The sequence below is a fragment of the Osmerus mordax genome, chromosome 3 (assembly GCF_038355195.1).
Source record: "Osmerus mordax isolate fOsmMor3 chromosome 3, fOsmMor3.pri, whole genome shotgun sequence".
NCBI classification, from domain to species: domain Eukaryota; kingdom Metazoa; phylum Chordata; class Actinopteri; order Osmeriformes; family Osmeridae; genus Osmerus; species Osmerus mordax.
Genome location: NC_090052.1, coordinates 20,018,811 through 20,033,878, shown reverse-complemented (window position 1 = coordinate 20,033,878; position 15,068 = coordinate 20,018,811). Strand labels below are relative to the sequence as shown.

The window sequence follows — 15,068 nt, the reverse complement described above, 5'->3', positions numbered from 1 at the left end:
TTTTTTCTTTTAAGCCACAGATTTAATAAAACCCACAACGTTGAAACTTTAAGTCAGCCTGGAAGGGACAGCACAACATGTTGTGTTTGTTTGTTGAGCCATTGGACACTCAAAGTCACCTTTGTTTAGCGGATTGGCTATGTATTTGAAATGTAAAGACTTAAGTATTGAGTTAAAGATTTATTGAAAACATATCAGACAAGTTCTTATATAATAAGATTGAGTGCTAACCAGAGTTGGAGTAATGTCATTGATGATACGGTATGTAATGTATTTCTCCAGCCGTCTTTTGAGTCTTTTGAAGTGCTCTATCTCCCAGCTTTTCTGACAAGGATCACTGAGCACAGCACTTCAGCACGTTGGAAGATATGAAACTCCAATCTTAGGTGCCAAGACCAACACACAACGTTTATAGGATACACAATTAAAAACCTTCCGCTGATAAGGCCTCCCTCCACGGCTTATCTTCTTGCACGTGTTTGCTTTTATTTTACAGTCCAGAATAAACACTCCATAGCTCCGATCAAGCAACACTGCAGATACTGTGGGTGTGTGTGTGTGTGAGAGAGAGAGAGAGAGAGAGAGAGAGAGAGAGACAGAGAGAGAGAGAGAGAGAGAGAGAGAGAGAGAGAGAGAGAGAGAGAGAGAGAGAGAGAGAGAGAGAGAGAGAGAGAGAGGGGGAGAAAGGAGAACTATGAGAGAAAGGGGGAGGGGAGAGGGGGGAGAGAGGGAGAGAGAGGGAAGAACGTAGGGTTCTTTCCCCTCGAAAGAGAGGAGAGAGAGGGAGAGCATCTTTAAAAATGGAGAGATGGTGAGCAAGGTATAACCACAGTGTATCATTTGCATCACTGATCAACAACCACTACCACTAATCAACTGTCAGTCTATAGAAATGTGTTAACAGCCTTTTCAAAGATCACAACTAAGTTAGACAGTCTTTAAAAATGGAAAGATATCCTCTTGTGTTTTTTTCTGATTTTAATCCTAATTACTTACCATTATTTGAAGCCAACGTATACAGCTCTGTAGTGCCATCTATTGTTCGAGGGGAGACCACACGTCATAAGTCTTTCATTGGAACAGGAGGCAATTTATAAGTCAACAGTGACTTTATGACTAGTATTTTTTTTTAATGTAATTTATAAATGATTCATGTAGCCCATGTTTACATTGAACTATTGATAAACAATGTGCTTAATAAAATTAATCATTGTAATATTTATTTTTATTTTTACAACTGTGTATCTGTTTCTTCTAATGTAGGTAACCATCACACATTCAGGGTCCGAAACCAAAGTTTAAATATATTTTCTGAGAGCATGTAGGGTTCATCCTTGGTGTCACGGGGCCGAGAGAGCCTAGTCTAGCATGGGTGAGTCACGTGGTCTTGATGTGGAGCAGTAGCGTGGCAGCGGCGGTGCTGACCTACCCTGATTAAACTGTCGTGCGACAACCTACCCTCCCGCCCCTTGCGAGAAGAAAAACAACATGCAGAGAAGCAAGTCCTTCTAGGAGATGGAAAAACAGTACGGGCTTTTCCACTCACTGCCACTACTATTTGACTAGTTCACCGCAGGATATGTATAATGACGTCTGTTATAGGTTACCATACTTGTAATAAGCTACATGACCATAGCTTGTACCTTATTTTACATTTACCACTGAACAAATGCAAAGGCAGCGTAGCATATTTTATCAAAAACTCAACGTTTCCCTCATTTTAATTAGAAATATGCCTTTATTATCGTAGAATAATATCATCTATCGGGACAGTTCAGATACTTTTCTCACTTCGGCTGCCTATTAAACATTTCATTAACAATAACAAATCCTAGTAATTTAGCCAAGAACTCTCTTTATAATTTTATCATGTGCATGCATGCGCATTTTATTGGACACATTTATATCTTTATTATGCCATTATTAATACCATAAATTTAACTAATTTTAAGATGCACAATTCATCTAACCACAGTTCGACGTGCACATCCATCCCATGTTTAAAGACGTCACCCTCTGCTTGGACTGTCTGAGCCAGCTAAGTGCGCAGCTTTTAACTGTACAACTACAATCTCAGCATGCGGACGGATAACCTAGGAATCTTTGGATCTCTTTGGCTAGTGACTACATATGCGTGGACCTTATTTAATACGTCGAGTCTGTAGCGAAGATAGCGTTATCTTATTATAGTGGATGTGAAACGGCGAGTTCTGATCAACGCGTCACTGACGGGCTCTATCACTACAAATAGGAGGCAGGACACGAGGATTCTCGAAGGTATTTGTAACTGCGACATTGTAGAGTATCTCAGTGCTGAACATGAGTGCTTTTAAGAGCGAAAAACAGACATATCTTATATGCCACTATGATATTGTTGATCGTAATATTTCCTTTCTACATTTGACTGGAAATTTAAAGGGAAACGTAGTCTGTTTCAATATGACTGCTGCGTTACCCTACTGTTGATGCACTCATAGCGATGGCTTTATAGAACACGTCGTTCGCCATGAGAGGAAAGCAATGCGCAACGCACGATATTTGTGTTATGACAGAGTATTTTATATTATATTACGAAATCACATTTTGCTTAGGGAGGTTACGAAATCCAGGAAAAGTATACTACGCACTTTTCTGCTCCGTTTCATATTGCCTTTCGGAAGGGTCACGCCCACTTTCACAGTGCAATGTGCGTGCAAGGGAAAACGTGCGTCTTCTGCCATTCGAAGGGGGCGTACATTCGTTTTGCGGTTTGGGTTGTTTATGTAATGTTTTAATTCGGTGTCCATTATTTGGTTATTCTGCAGGCCTACTTAGTCACACGCAATGTCGCACTGGCCAGGTTGTAATTTAAAGGTATTTTTAAACCTGACCACAATTTTGTTTGTCAAACAGAGGGGGGCAGCAGTCTGCACACACGGTCGAGAAGCCGTCTTCTGATGAAGTGAATGACGTTTTAGTCATACTCAATGTGTGTAGTATGAGAGTAAATGAATCATTCCTTACGGGAAGCTGGTCGGTCTACTGGGACAATGTTCGCATATTGTAATCTACCAGACTTATCTAGCTGAGATGCCTGTTGGAATGAACTAGAATACAAATATAACAAATTTAGCTACACATTTTATCTTCTTCAGAATTGAATTTCTAATTAGGCCATATAATTATGCCAACTAACAAAATGGTCTTTGATTATTTGAATATCCTTAGTAATGTCTCATTGCTCTCTTAATTTTCAGTATTTACTTTAGAATAAGTTTGTGTGCCACTTACTCCAATAAACTGAGACTCTTATAATGGTTGTGGTTTAGGATCATGGAAGATGGTCTGGAGGCCTTGGCCTCCCCCCCAGCCCTGGCCCCAACCCCCGACCCAGCATGGGTCCCAGCCTCTGCCCCAGTCTCTGCCCTAGCCTCTGCCCCGGCCCAGGCCTCATCACTGGCACCAGCCTCATCTCCAGCTCCAGGCCCAGCCTCAGACCAGGAGCCTCACTCTGCCCCAAACAGCCCTTCTAGCAGCCTGGTAGAGTGGAGGAAGAGGGTGAAGTCTGAGTACATGCGCCTTCGTCAGCTGAAACGACTTAAGAAAGCAGAAGAGGTCAAGGTGAAAACCTGTTCACTAAACAGAGTTTGTCCGTGGAGTTGGAAAAGTTGTGTCTGTGCGAATGAAACGTATCTTGTGTGATGTTATTTTGCAGGCCCTGTTCATGTCCAACCGGCAGAAGATTGAGGAACAGACAAACTTACTGAATACAGAGTGGTCCAAGCTTAGGGTCCAGTCCATTCCCCTGTCCACTTCTGGTGGAGCTCAGCCCAGCAAGAAGGTTGGTCCGAGCAGGAGAGAGAGCCTCTGGCTCAATTCATAATCCTGCCTGTGCTGCTCTGGCTCGACTCGTAATCCTGTCCAGGTTGCTCTGGCTCGACTGGTAATCCTGTCCATCAATGCTGTGATTTATAATGATCCCCGAAAGAAAGTCCTCCAATGAGAATGCTGTGAGCTAACAGGACTGTTCAAACTCTCAACCTTCTGTAGATTACCTTCTCATTCTAAAGGCAGAGCAGCATAGCATTATTTTTATATCCTGGTATGTCCCTCCCTAGTGCTACGCCAGTAGTAACTCTTATTGTATAAAAAATAACTTCAGGGACATGGGATGTATTTATATGACGTACAAATATGAATGGCATATCTATTTTCCACATTACCCATGTTACTCTCCCATCTCCCCTTGTCCAATCACAGATGTGCATGGTGGAGTTCGGCTTCCCAGCGTTCAAAGCCCAGGCGGTTGCCATGCAACCCCTGACGACGGTGACAGGAATCCCCTTCATGTATTCCTGGTCTCCTCTGCAGCACAACTTCATGGTACGCATCTCTGTATCCTCACCAAGCCAGGCCTCGGCTAGGTTAGCCTTCTGCTCACGCGCTCATACAATAGACGCACCATCGAAAATCCAGCTCGAAAACACTGTTAGATCCGTGCACTTCTGATCCTTGATCTTCTGCTGCACTTTCCACATGCACTTTTTGCTCCCCGCTTTGGATAAAAGAGTCTGCTTAACGAATGAAATGTCAAATTGGAAAATGTCATGTCGAAGTCGTGCCAGCAGTCTCTGAATATATACTTCTAACTTCTGGGGGTCAGATGGCTGAGCGGTTAGGGACGGACGTATGTCCCTGTACTTACTGAAAGTCGCTCTGGATAAGAGCGTCTGCTAAATGACTAAATGTAATGTTCTTCCCATGTTAGGTGGAGGATGAGACATTCCTACACAACATCCCCTACATGGGGGACGAGGTCCTGGAGCAGGATGAGGCCTTCCTGGAGGAGCTCATCGACAACTATGACGGCGTCCACGGAGACAGACGTGCGTACTGCCCCGCGTGTCGACGTCATCCGTGTGTCTGTCCCGTTCCGCCGATGCGCGTCTTCGGTATCGTTTATCAACCCAGACTTTTATGGGAGGTGTGGGGTTAGGCGGGCTCTATGATGTCACCCTGACGTGCCTGACGTGTGTTTGGGGTAAGATGTTTCTGGGGGATACGTACTGACGCATGTTGTGTGATGTCATGACTTGGTGCTGACATGTTGACTGTTTGTTTGGGTCCCAGAGGGGGGGTTTATCAACGATGAGATCTTTAAAGAACTGGTGGAGGCCCTCAGCCAATACTCGGACCAGGAGGAGGACAACGAGGAGGGCGGAGAGGAGAGGGGGAGGAGAGAGGAGGAGAGGGGGAGGAGAGAGGAGGAGAGGGGGAAGAAAGAGGAGGAGAGAGGGAAGAAAGAGGAGGAGAGAGGGAGGAGAGAGGAGGAGAGAGGGAAGAAAGAGGAGGAGAGGGGGAGGAGGGAGGAGGAGAGAGGGAAGAAAGAGGAGGAGAGGGGGAGGAGAGAGGAGGAGAGAGGGAAGAAAGAGGAGGAGAGAGGGAAGAAAGAGGAGGAGAGAGGGCTGAGGAGAGGGACAACGGAAGGGTCAGAGGAACCAAAGGCAGCCGTGGCCTTCCTCAGGAGGAAGAGGAGGAGCTTGACTGAGGGTGAGTTTCTTTTAGACTGTCTGACAGACAGGGAGCTGTAAGCATGATTCGATGATCATTAATCAAGAGAACAAGGTACACAAAGTTGAGCACTTTGACCATGCCTTGTGTAGTGGAGGATCCAAGAGGGTGTCCAGGCCCCACTGCACTATCACTGGGATTGTTTACTGTCAGAGTGTCCCAGTGTTCTGGGGACAGGGTTGACTGGGAAAACCTGTTTGCACATGACACCGATACAGCCTGGATCTGGTTTCAGTGCCGCATGACCTCTGGAACTGGCCAATATGGGAATTGGCGGTGTTTGGAGAGGTTGTCTCTGAGCCAGTGCCGAAGAGAGAAACAAGTACATTCTGAATGCAGACCCAGTCGTCTCACACACACACACACACACACACACAGACGACATGTGCACTCGCACACAAACGCGTACAAATGAAATAATGACTTCCGCACCCCAGTCACTCATCGCAGACAAGACTACTTTTGTTATTTGGTAATTACAGCAGGATTTCTTCCACTGTGGCACACTGGAGAAGATCTGAGTGCTGCTGTTGTACAGTAGAGAGAATCTAAGATCTTTGCTCACTCTCTGTTCTTTGTCTTACCTTTCTCTGTCTTGGTCAGTGAAAGATTTGTCCACCAGTAAGAAGATCCCAAACGATAAGATATTCACAGCCATCGCCTCAATGTTTCCCTACAAGGGCACTATGGAGGAGCTCAAAGAAAAGTAAGAAAGTGCACAAAAACTCGGCATCTATGTGTTCCGTCTTTAGCAGAGCGTTGCTTAGTGTTCACCATGGAGACGCGGCCTCTCAGGGGAAGGTAATAATGGTGGCTGCTCTCAGACCCTCTGATTGAAAGGAGCAGAAATATCAGCATCTCAAAGAGCCTCTGTTTTAAAACTACTGTGACTCTCCTCCAAACCCACCTTCAGTTGCGCAGGCTACTGGCAAAATACTGCTTGGATTTCACATCAACTTCGATGAAATGTATTGAAAAAAAATGCTTTTGTAGGTGAAGTGCACGTTTTCTTTTGTAGTTATTTTGCGCTCACTCTTTTTTGCTTCTCTTTCGCTGCTCATTACAGGTACAAGGACCTGTTGGAGCCCCCCAGCCCGGTCAAGCTGCCCCCCCTCTGCACCCCTAACATGGATGGGCCCTTTGCCAAGTCTGTACAGAGAGAGCAGTCCCTTCACTCCTTCCACACTCTCTTCTGCAGGCGCTGCTTCAAATACGACTGCTTCCTGCACCGTAATGTCTTAAGACACTTCTCCAACACGTTGTCTTTTCCCATGACAAACACACGCATGTCATTTGAGGATCATTTCTTCGTACTTTATACTTATTTTTTTTACAAGTAACAAGATAGTAACGCTCCTTGTGCATTTGTCTCGGCCTGTGAAGCATTCCATGCCACACCTAATGTTTACAAGAGGAAAAGCAAGGAGATTCGCATCGAGACCGAGCCTTGTGGCGTGGACTGCTTTCAGCTACAGGTGGGATCCATGTCTACGTTCACCTCTGCATATTCTTCCGACCGACTACTTAGCATCCACTCTCTCTCTCCCCTATAACCTGTCTTCTTGTCTCCTCTGATGTGTCCTCTGAAGAAAGGGGCCAAAGAGTTTGCAGATCAGCACATGCTGCGTTCCCAGAGGTCTCGGAGGCGGGGGAGACAGAACCGCCTCGCCAGCGCCAGTTGTGCTGGCCCCTCTGCCGCTGCTGAGGAGGGCAAGGATGGCGACAGTGACCACGAGACAACCAGTTCCTCAGGTAAGCGAATAGCAGACACTAGCTCCTCAGGAAGGAGACTAGAACACTAGCTCCTCAGGAAGGAGACTAGAACACTAACTCCTCAGGAAGGAGACCAGTAGAGAACACTAGCTCCTCAGGAAGGACACTAGTAGAGAACACTAGCTCCTCAGGAAGGAGACTAGAACACTAGCTCCTCAGGAAGGAGACTAGAACACTAGCTCCTCAGGAAGGAGACCAGTAAAGAACACTAGCTCCTCAGGAAGGAGACCAGTAGAGAACACTAGCTCCTCAGGAAGGAGACTAGTAGAGAACACTAGCTCCTCAGGAAGGAGACTAGAACACTAGTTCCTCAGGAAGGAGACCAGTAGAGAACACTAGCTCCTCAGGAAGGAGACTAGTAGAGAACACTAGCTCCTCAGGAAGGACACTAGTAGAGAACACTAGCTCCTCAGGAAGGAGACTAGAACACTAGCTCCTCAGGAAGGAGACCAGTAAAGAACACTAGCTCCTCAGGAAGGAGACCAGTAGAGAACACTAGCTCCTCAGGAAGGAGACTAGAACACTAGTTCCTCAGGAAGGAGACTAGTAGAGAACACTAGCTCCTCAGGAAGGAGACTAGTAGAGAACACTAGCTCCTCAGGAAGGAGACCAGTAGAGAACACTAGCTCCTCAGGAAGGGGACTAGAACACTAGCTCCTCAGGAAGGAGACTAGTAGAGAACACTAGCTCCTCAGGAAGGAGACCAGTAGAGAACACTAGCTCCTCAGGAAGGAGACTAGAACACTAGCTCCTCAGGAAGGAGACCAGTAGAGAACACTAGGAGCTCAGTTATGGGACAGGTTCTTTTTTGTTCTTTCTCCTTTATATCCTCTTATAATCTTACTCTGTCTTTCCAAATAAAAATCATAATTTTGTGCAGTCTTCAGACCCAAAATAAACACCTCCTCACCCAGCCCCCTCACTTCCTTTGTCTATTGACAGATTCATGTGGAGAGCAGTGGGAGGTTGGACCACTCTCTCTTTCTGGCTCTCTGGCTCTCATATCCCCATTAGACTCTCTCGTATCCCACTCCCCTCTCTCAATTACTCATTCCCTCCAGCGTTCGACTTGTTGGTCATGTGACATCTGTAAATGAAGTTCTCATTTCGAGATTCATCGGTTGAAATGGTTGAGCTAAACTATTTGAGTGTTGTGTACACAAGGAGGTGTGCCTTTCACACGTTCTCAGATCCAGAGAAAAACAGATTGATGGCCAGATTAATGAGGAATCCCAGTCTTAGCATGTGGTCACAGCAACACCGCCTTGTCTCAGTTGCCAAGCAACATGCCACTCTGTTTTTGGCACTCGGTGTACAAGCATGAGTCTTAAATATCCGGTGTGCGTGCGTGTGTGTGTTTATGGGGTTGTGCGTGTGGTTGCACTTGTGTGTTTGTTCTCCAGAGGGAAACTCTCGTTGTCAGACCCCTACTAAGATGCGTGGTCCGGGGGAGGAGGAGGCTGGACAGGCTGGAGGGCCGGGCCAGTGGGGCGGGGCGGAGGAGTCTCTTTTCAGAGTGCTCCATGGCACTTACTACAACAACTTCTGCTCAATCGCACGCCTCATCGGCACCAAGACCTGCAAGCAGGTGACTCATGCTCCAAACACCTACCACCCATACACATTCACAACATCGGGGCCAATAAATAGTATCCAAATGACATGACGTTCTGCGGACAGACCAACACACACTTGCTACGCTGTTGTGTTGAGGTGTTTCGCAACACATGGACATACTGTGGTTGTGGTTTCACAGTGTGTATAATTGGGGTGATTACAAATGGAATTTCAACAGCATGTGGCACCATAAATTAGGTCAGCGAGGGTCTGTGTATGACATCTTCCTTATTCACTCCAGCCATGCTTTCCAAACACACACAGCTGTAGACTATCCCAATCCTTCCAGCTGAGGTTCTACACAGTGTGTGGCCTGCGTGGAGAACATTCTAGAGATTCTGATTAGACCAGAAAACAATTCTGATTAGATTTCAGCCCAAAGAATAAGACTCATGTAAACCCCCCTGAAGACAGACGAAGACAAGGAAACAAAGAGAAGCCAAATGCAGATCTGACACACCCACTTTAAAGAGGCCGTGACAGTTTTGGAACGGCCTGGAGCTTGTGACTCAGCTGACGGGAAACCCTGCAACCCATTGCTGTGTAGTCTGTCTGCCTGTCTGTCTGCCTGTCTGCCTGTCTCACTCTGCCTGTCTGTCTGCCTGTCTCACTCTGCCTGTCTGTCTGCCTGTCTCACTCTGCCTGTATGTCTAGTTCATCTGCCTGTCTGCCTGTCTCACTCTGCCTGTCTGCCTGCCTGCCTGCCTGTGTCACTCTGCCTGTATGTCTAGTTCATCTGTCTGTCTGTCTGTGTCACTCTGTCTGTCTGTCTGTCTGTCTGTCTAGTTCATCAGTCTGTCTGTCCTAGGGATGAGGCCTAATCAGCTTTTTTGGCAGGCAGATGTAGTTTGGGGCTTTGTGTGTATGTGTTGTGAGTGTGGGTGGAGTGTGTGTGTGTGGATATTTTTTGTTATTCCTGCGGGGACCAGACGTCCTCTCAAGAACAGTAAAATTTGAAAAATGTGAACTTGTGGGGAGATTTTCTTCCTCACAAGTTCAAGTGTTTTTTCTAGGGGGATTCAAGGCTGGGGTTAGAATTATTGTTAGGGTTAGAAGGACAGAGTTTGGCTAAGGGGACAGTTTTAGGGTTATGAATAGGAGCCAGGGTTGGGGTTTAGTTTAGGGATCTGGTGAGGTTTTTGGGTTAAGGTTAGGGTTCAGGGAAACATGATGTTGAATGGGTGGCCAGATGTGTGTACAGTTGGGTGTGTCCATCTGTTGATGTTGTTGTTTGCGTTCTCTACCAGGTGTATGAGTTTGCAGTGAAGGAGGTCCTGATCCACCGTGTGCCCTTGGACGATGGTGGCATCTCCCCTCAGAAGAAGAAGAGGAAACACAGGCAAGATGGCTGCCAGTCCGGCTGGCTCTCTCTCTCCCCTCACAACCCCTGTGGCAGTGTGATCTCTGAGGAATGCAGGGAGAATGTTACCGCATTAGCCAGCAGTCAAACAGACAGCAGATATACATTTTTTACATTAAAAAGTGAAAGCTACAGTAATCATTCACCCTTTGTTGTGCTCTAAAATAGACTTTGAAAAATGGGGAAAAAAATAACCCTTTTTCTATCTTTGCCTTATAGATTATGGGCAAAGATCCAGCTCAAGAAAGGTAGGCCCCTCATTTTTCTTCTCAGCCGTAATGCACTCCATTCTTTTTTTTAGCGCTCGAATAAATCCCAATATCCCTTTTCCTGTTCAAGGAACCTGATGTCTTTGTCCCTCTCTCTACCAGACAGCTCCTCCAACACAGTGTACAACTACCAGCCGTGTGACCACCCAGACCACCCATGTGACAGCTCCTGTCCCTGTGTGATGACCCAGAACTTCTGTGAAAAGTTCTGCCAGTGCGAGCAGGAGTGTGAGTGTCACCTTACCGTCCCACACGTGTGACGCCCCCCCCCCCCCCCCCCCCCCCACTCACTCGCCCTCACACTCACCCACTCACTCGGCTTCAGAAGGTATACTGTATACAGTGTACTGTACATGATGAATGCTCTGCTCTGGAATAGGATCATCACTTCTGTGAGCGAGGAGATATAGCAAGCCTTAGTTGTATTATGAGGAAACTGTCCACAGGCAGTTTGAGTGGGAGAATACTATCTCTCTCTCTATCTCTCTCGCTTTCTGTCTTTCCCTCTCGTATACAGTACACAGGCAAACTGTCTCTCTCTCTCGCGCTCTGTTTCTCTCTCCTTTGTTCTCTTTCTGTCTCTCTCTCTGTCTCTCTCACGCTCACTCCCTCTGTCACCAGGCCACAATAGAGGACTATGTAAAGTGATCTTCCTCTGGCTGCATTAGAAGAAGGAGCTGCCCTCTGGCAGGCCTGCCCAGGCATCTGTTCAACACAAGTCTTGTGCCCACACATTCATCAGGACAGAAATGAGGCAGAACGCACTTCCAAACATGGCCACAGGGCGGGGAACGCATAATGTATTTGTCTTTCTGGAGACCAGACTACAGAAAGAGAAAAGGAGAGGGAGGGGGGGGGGGGCATAAGGGCTGTTCTTGGCTTTGCATTTTCAACTTTGGAACATTATTCACCTAATAGAGGTACAACCCCCTCCTCCCTGTCCCCCTCCTCCCTCTCCCCCCTCCTCTTCCCGTAGCTGAGGAAAGTGGGATCCAAACAGGAAGCAGCCTAGGGTTTACATGTGTGAGCTTCACAGCTCTGGAAAGAAATCAAAGGGATGTGACGGGCTCTGCGCCGGATTTACAGCATCGTACACATCAATAATATGAGTCAGACAGCTCTTCTAAAACAACGTTTCGTACAGTAATACACACTCGCACACACGAGCACCCAGACACACGCAGGCACACACAAACTCACTCTGACAAAGGAGAACACAGAAGACAAATTCAGACTAGTTTTGCTGGATTTTTCCCACAGTTAAACCTGCCGGAGAAGGACATTTGAAATGATGTCTGCTCATTTTCTTCATCCATCTGCCCTGCAGGCTCTTCCCTGCTCCCTGCCGAGTTGTAGTCCAACATAGCTGCCAGCAGAGGTCACAAAGGATTGTGGTACTTTGAAGGACATAGCGAGTTGTTCATTCATGCAAATGCTGCTAGTCATCAAGAGAGAATGTTCAGGATTGTTATTCTAGACTGGGGGAGGGGGGGGGGGGGGGGCATATAAAGACTTAAGTGTCTTTATATGCCAGCAACAAGGTGTTTGGCAGCAACAAGGTTCTGATGTCGAAACGTTCACCTGGGTTGTCATTCAGGCCAGAACCGGTTTCCAGGCTGCCGGTGCAAGACCCAGTGCAACACCAAGCAGTGCCCTTGCTACCTGGCTGTTAGAGAGTGTGACCCGGACCTGTGCATGACCTGCGGGGCTGCAGACCACTGGGACAGCAAGGTGGTCTCCTGCAAGAACTGCAGCATCCAGAGAGGCCTCAAGAAGGTACTGGGCTGCTCAGCCCCATATCAATACTGGGGAGTCAGAGGGCTGAGTGGTTAGGGAATATGGCTATTAATCAGAAGATTGCCAGTTTGATTCCTGGCCGTGCAAAATGACGTGTCCTTGGACAAGGCACTTCACCCTACTTGCCTCGGGGGAATGTCCCTGTACTTACTGTAAGTTGCTCTGGATAAGAGCGGCTGCTAAATGACTAAATGTAAAGACGAAGCTGTAACACACAGCTTTCTCTGAAGCTGTACTGTGTGTGAATCCAGGTGAATGATCTTTAGGGCTAAGACTGATTTTGTTTTTGCATTGATAAAGCCTGCACTTTACTCTCTGATCTCACTAGCACCTCCTACTGGCGCCATCGGATGTTGCAGGCTGGGGTACCTTCATCAAAGAGCCCGTTCAGAAGAACGAGTTCATCTCAGAGTATTGCGGAGAGGTGAGGCCAGTTAGATGCTTCGTGACGACACACAAAACATCCTGAGAAATGTACACAGAGGCCACAAAAAAACGATGGAACCCGTGTGTTTGTGTGTAGCTGATCTCCCAGGACGAAGCAGATCGGCGGGGCAGGATCTACGACAAATACATGTCCAGCTTCCTCTTCAACCTCAACAATGGTAAAGTCAAACAGTGGTTGGCCTCATCATCTTGTTGTGTCCGGCAGTACCCGAACTCACCGTGCCGTGTCTTCGCAGACTTTGTTGTAGACGCCACGAGGAAGGGGAACAAAATACGCTTTGCCAATCACTCTGTCAATCCAAACTGCTACGCCAAGGGTAAGACCAGAGCCCAACTCGACTGGCTCCAGATACACAAAGAGCTGTCCTAGAGGATTGACTGGTTGAGTTTGTTGTGGTTTTTCCGCTACATTGTTTTTTTTAACGGTTGAATGTGGGATTGCTGCTGTTGTAGTTGTCATGGTGAATGGAGACCACCGCATTGGGATCTTTGCCAAACGGGCTATCCTGCAGGGAGAGGAGCTCTTCTTTGACTACAGGTAGTGTGACGGGGGTTTTAACCTCTGCTCAGAGTAGCCTCTCTTATGAAGATGAAGCTTCTTTTTTCAGTTATGTACTTCTCTTTCTAATCTGTCACCCCACAGGAGCCTTGAGACCCATTGATTTGTATGCGATATTTATGAGCACAATGTTTTGTCATTGTACACCCTTGCTCTCTCCGTCTCTTTCTCCTCTCTCTCCATCCTCTCCCCAAAAGATACAGCCAAGCCGACGCCCTAAAATATGTCGGGATTGAGAGGGAAATAGACGTGACCTAGCCGCATGTGCAGGACGCCCCTCTGAGACACCTGCTCCGTCCTTCCCACAATGCCCGGCTCTGGTGAGAAGGACGGTGAGCTACAGAAAGGAAGAAGGAAGGGGAGGACATAGCAACACTTGTTACAAACGGCTCTCCAGGGACGTGACACTACGCCCTCATCAGCTAAGGTCATGCTTACCTGCCCGTCCTAAATCACTGACATCGCTTCCCCTCCTCACATTCGTCGCCCATCGCTGGATACCCCCACCTCACAAAATCTCTGCACCTACAAGCTAGGAAACTAAACAAGCTATTAGGATGGCGCCAGTACCTTCTATATATTCTGTGTAAGGCTTATAGTGCACAAAGAGCATCTTGCCAGTCTTGTTGTTTCTATCTAGTGCATACAAAGAAATAATGGTAAACCTACTATGCATTTCCGTGCTCTCTTTCTGTGGTTCAGTTACTGTACTTGTATCTGGGCTTGTGTTCGACCTCTCTACAAGCAGTGCTAGCTTTCATAGTGTATCTAATGACGATTTAATACAGTGCATGTGCTTCTCTCCGACAGACAAGCTATAAGCACATTAGCAGGAGCATCAGCTTTGCATCGAAATGAAGATCTGTAGAGTTTGTTAGTGTCCCGTAATGTTACCCTAGCTGTTACTCCTCATTGTAGTCAGTCTGGATGTGCTGGTTGCGGAGGTATGGGTATGGATATGCCTGCTGTTTGCTGAGCTCTGCGTGATCTCTCTCTGTGGCTAGCATCTACACCACTTCTTCATTGTTAGTGAAATAATAACCTTGCATTTATATATCAATGTTCTGCAGACATAGGCAACCGTACAAGTAACCGACTGACTGAATGTGAACTCTGGTGGTGAAGGAGGGACACCTCTCCCCTTTTGCAGCTCCACATCAGGCCTACCTTGGCCACTGGTACTTCAGGCAATGCTCCTGTTCTTACAAAAAGCACCATTGAGTTTACATGTCAGATTTTCTGGCGACTTTCACAACAACACACCAATAGTCTTCCCTGAAAGAAAAGCTCTAAGTGCCAAATGAATCCCAACAGAAAGCAATGGGCTGTCTTATGTACAGCAATGTATAGTGGATAGAACTATGTTAAAGGTACTGTTACAGGTGCTTGAGGTTAACGTCATGGGAAAAGCAAAAAATATATATTTGACCAAATGGCAAGTGCCCCACCTGGATGTTGTGTAAACCCATCTATGTAATTTCTTTATTTTCCTGACAAAAATAAATCCAGGGTTGATATTGCCCCAGCTTTTATCCTAATCCAACTTTAAAGCCCCCTTTGACATGAGCTCTTTCTGACTGGAGCTAAATTTGACTGAAGCATTATCTGAAAATGTATGCCTATGAAAATAAAACTTTAACTTTATACATGATAACTTGTCTTGTCTTGAATAATCATTATTTGTTATGTCTGTATT

General features: G+C 46.7%; 1 protein-coding gene across 1 annotated transcript; it reads left to right on the top strand.

The window, feature by feature from the left end:
• The first annotated feature begins 2,028 nt into the window (after nucleotides 1–2,028).
• On the top strand, nucleotides 2,029–15,026 carry ezh1 (enhancer of zeste 1 polycomb repressive complex 2 subunit). The gene is made up of 21 exons (XM_067233601.1): nucleotides 2,029–2,277; nucleotides 3,309–3,600; nucleotides 3,695–3,820; nucleotides 4,240–4,362; nucleotides 4,748–4,865; nucleotides 5,110–5,200; nucleotides 5,390–5,529; nucleotides 6,154–6,256; nucleotides 6,617–6,780; nucleotides 6,934–7,025; nucleotides 7,140–7,302; nucleotides 8,727–8,911; nucleotides 10,188–10,279; nucleotides 10,520–10,548; nucleotides 10,672–10,797; nucleotides 12,167–12,345; nucleotides 12,695–12,790; nucleotides 12,890–12,971; nucleotides 13,050–13,130; nucleotides 13,267–13,351; nucleotides 13,570–15,026. Exons 2-21 carry the CDS (start codon nucleotides 3,313–3,315, stop codon nucleotides 13,628–13,630), a joined length of 2,424 nt encoding a protein of 807 aa, XP_067089702.1. The 5' UTR covers nucleotides 2,029–2,277; nucleotides 3,309–3,312; the 3' UTR covers nucleotides 13,631–15,026.
• Nucleotides 15,027–15,068: the final 42 nt, after the last annotated feature.

Coding starts and splice junctions, on each gene's coding strand:
- ezh1 (XM_067233601.1), top strand. CDS start 3,313: ATGGAAGATGGTCTGGAGGCCTTGGCCTCCCCCCCAGCCCTGGCCCCA. Junction 12,972..13,049: donor CCTCTTCAACCTCAACAATG/GTAAAGTCAAAC, acceptor GTGTCTTCGCAG/ACTTTGTTGTAGACGCCACG. Junction 13,352..13,569: donor GAGCTCTTCTTTGACTACAG/GTAGTGTGACGG, acceptor TCTCCCCAAAAG/ATACAGCCAAGCCGACGCCC.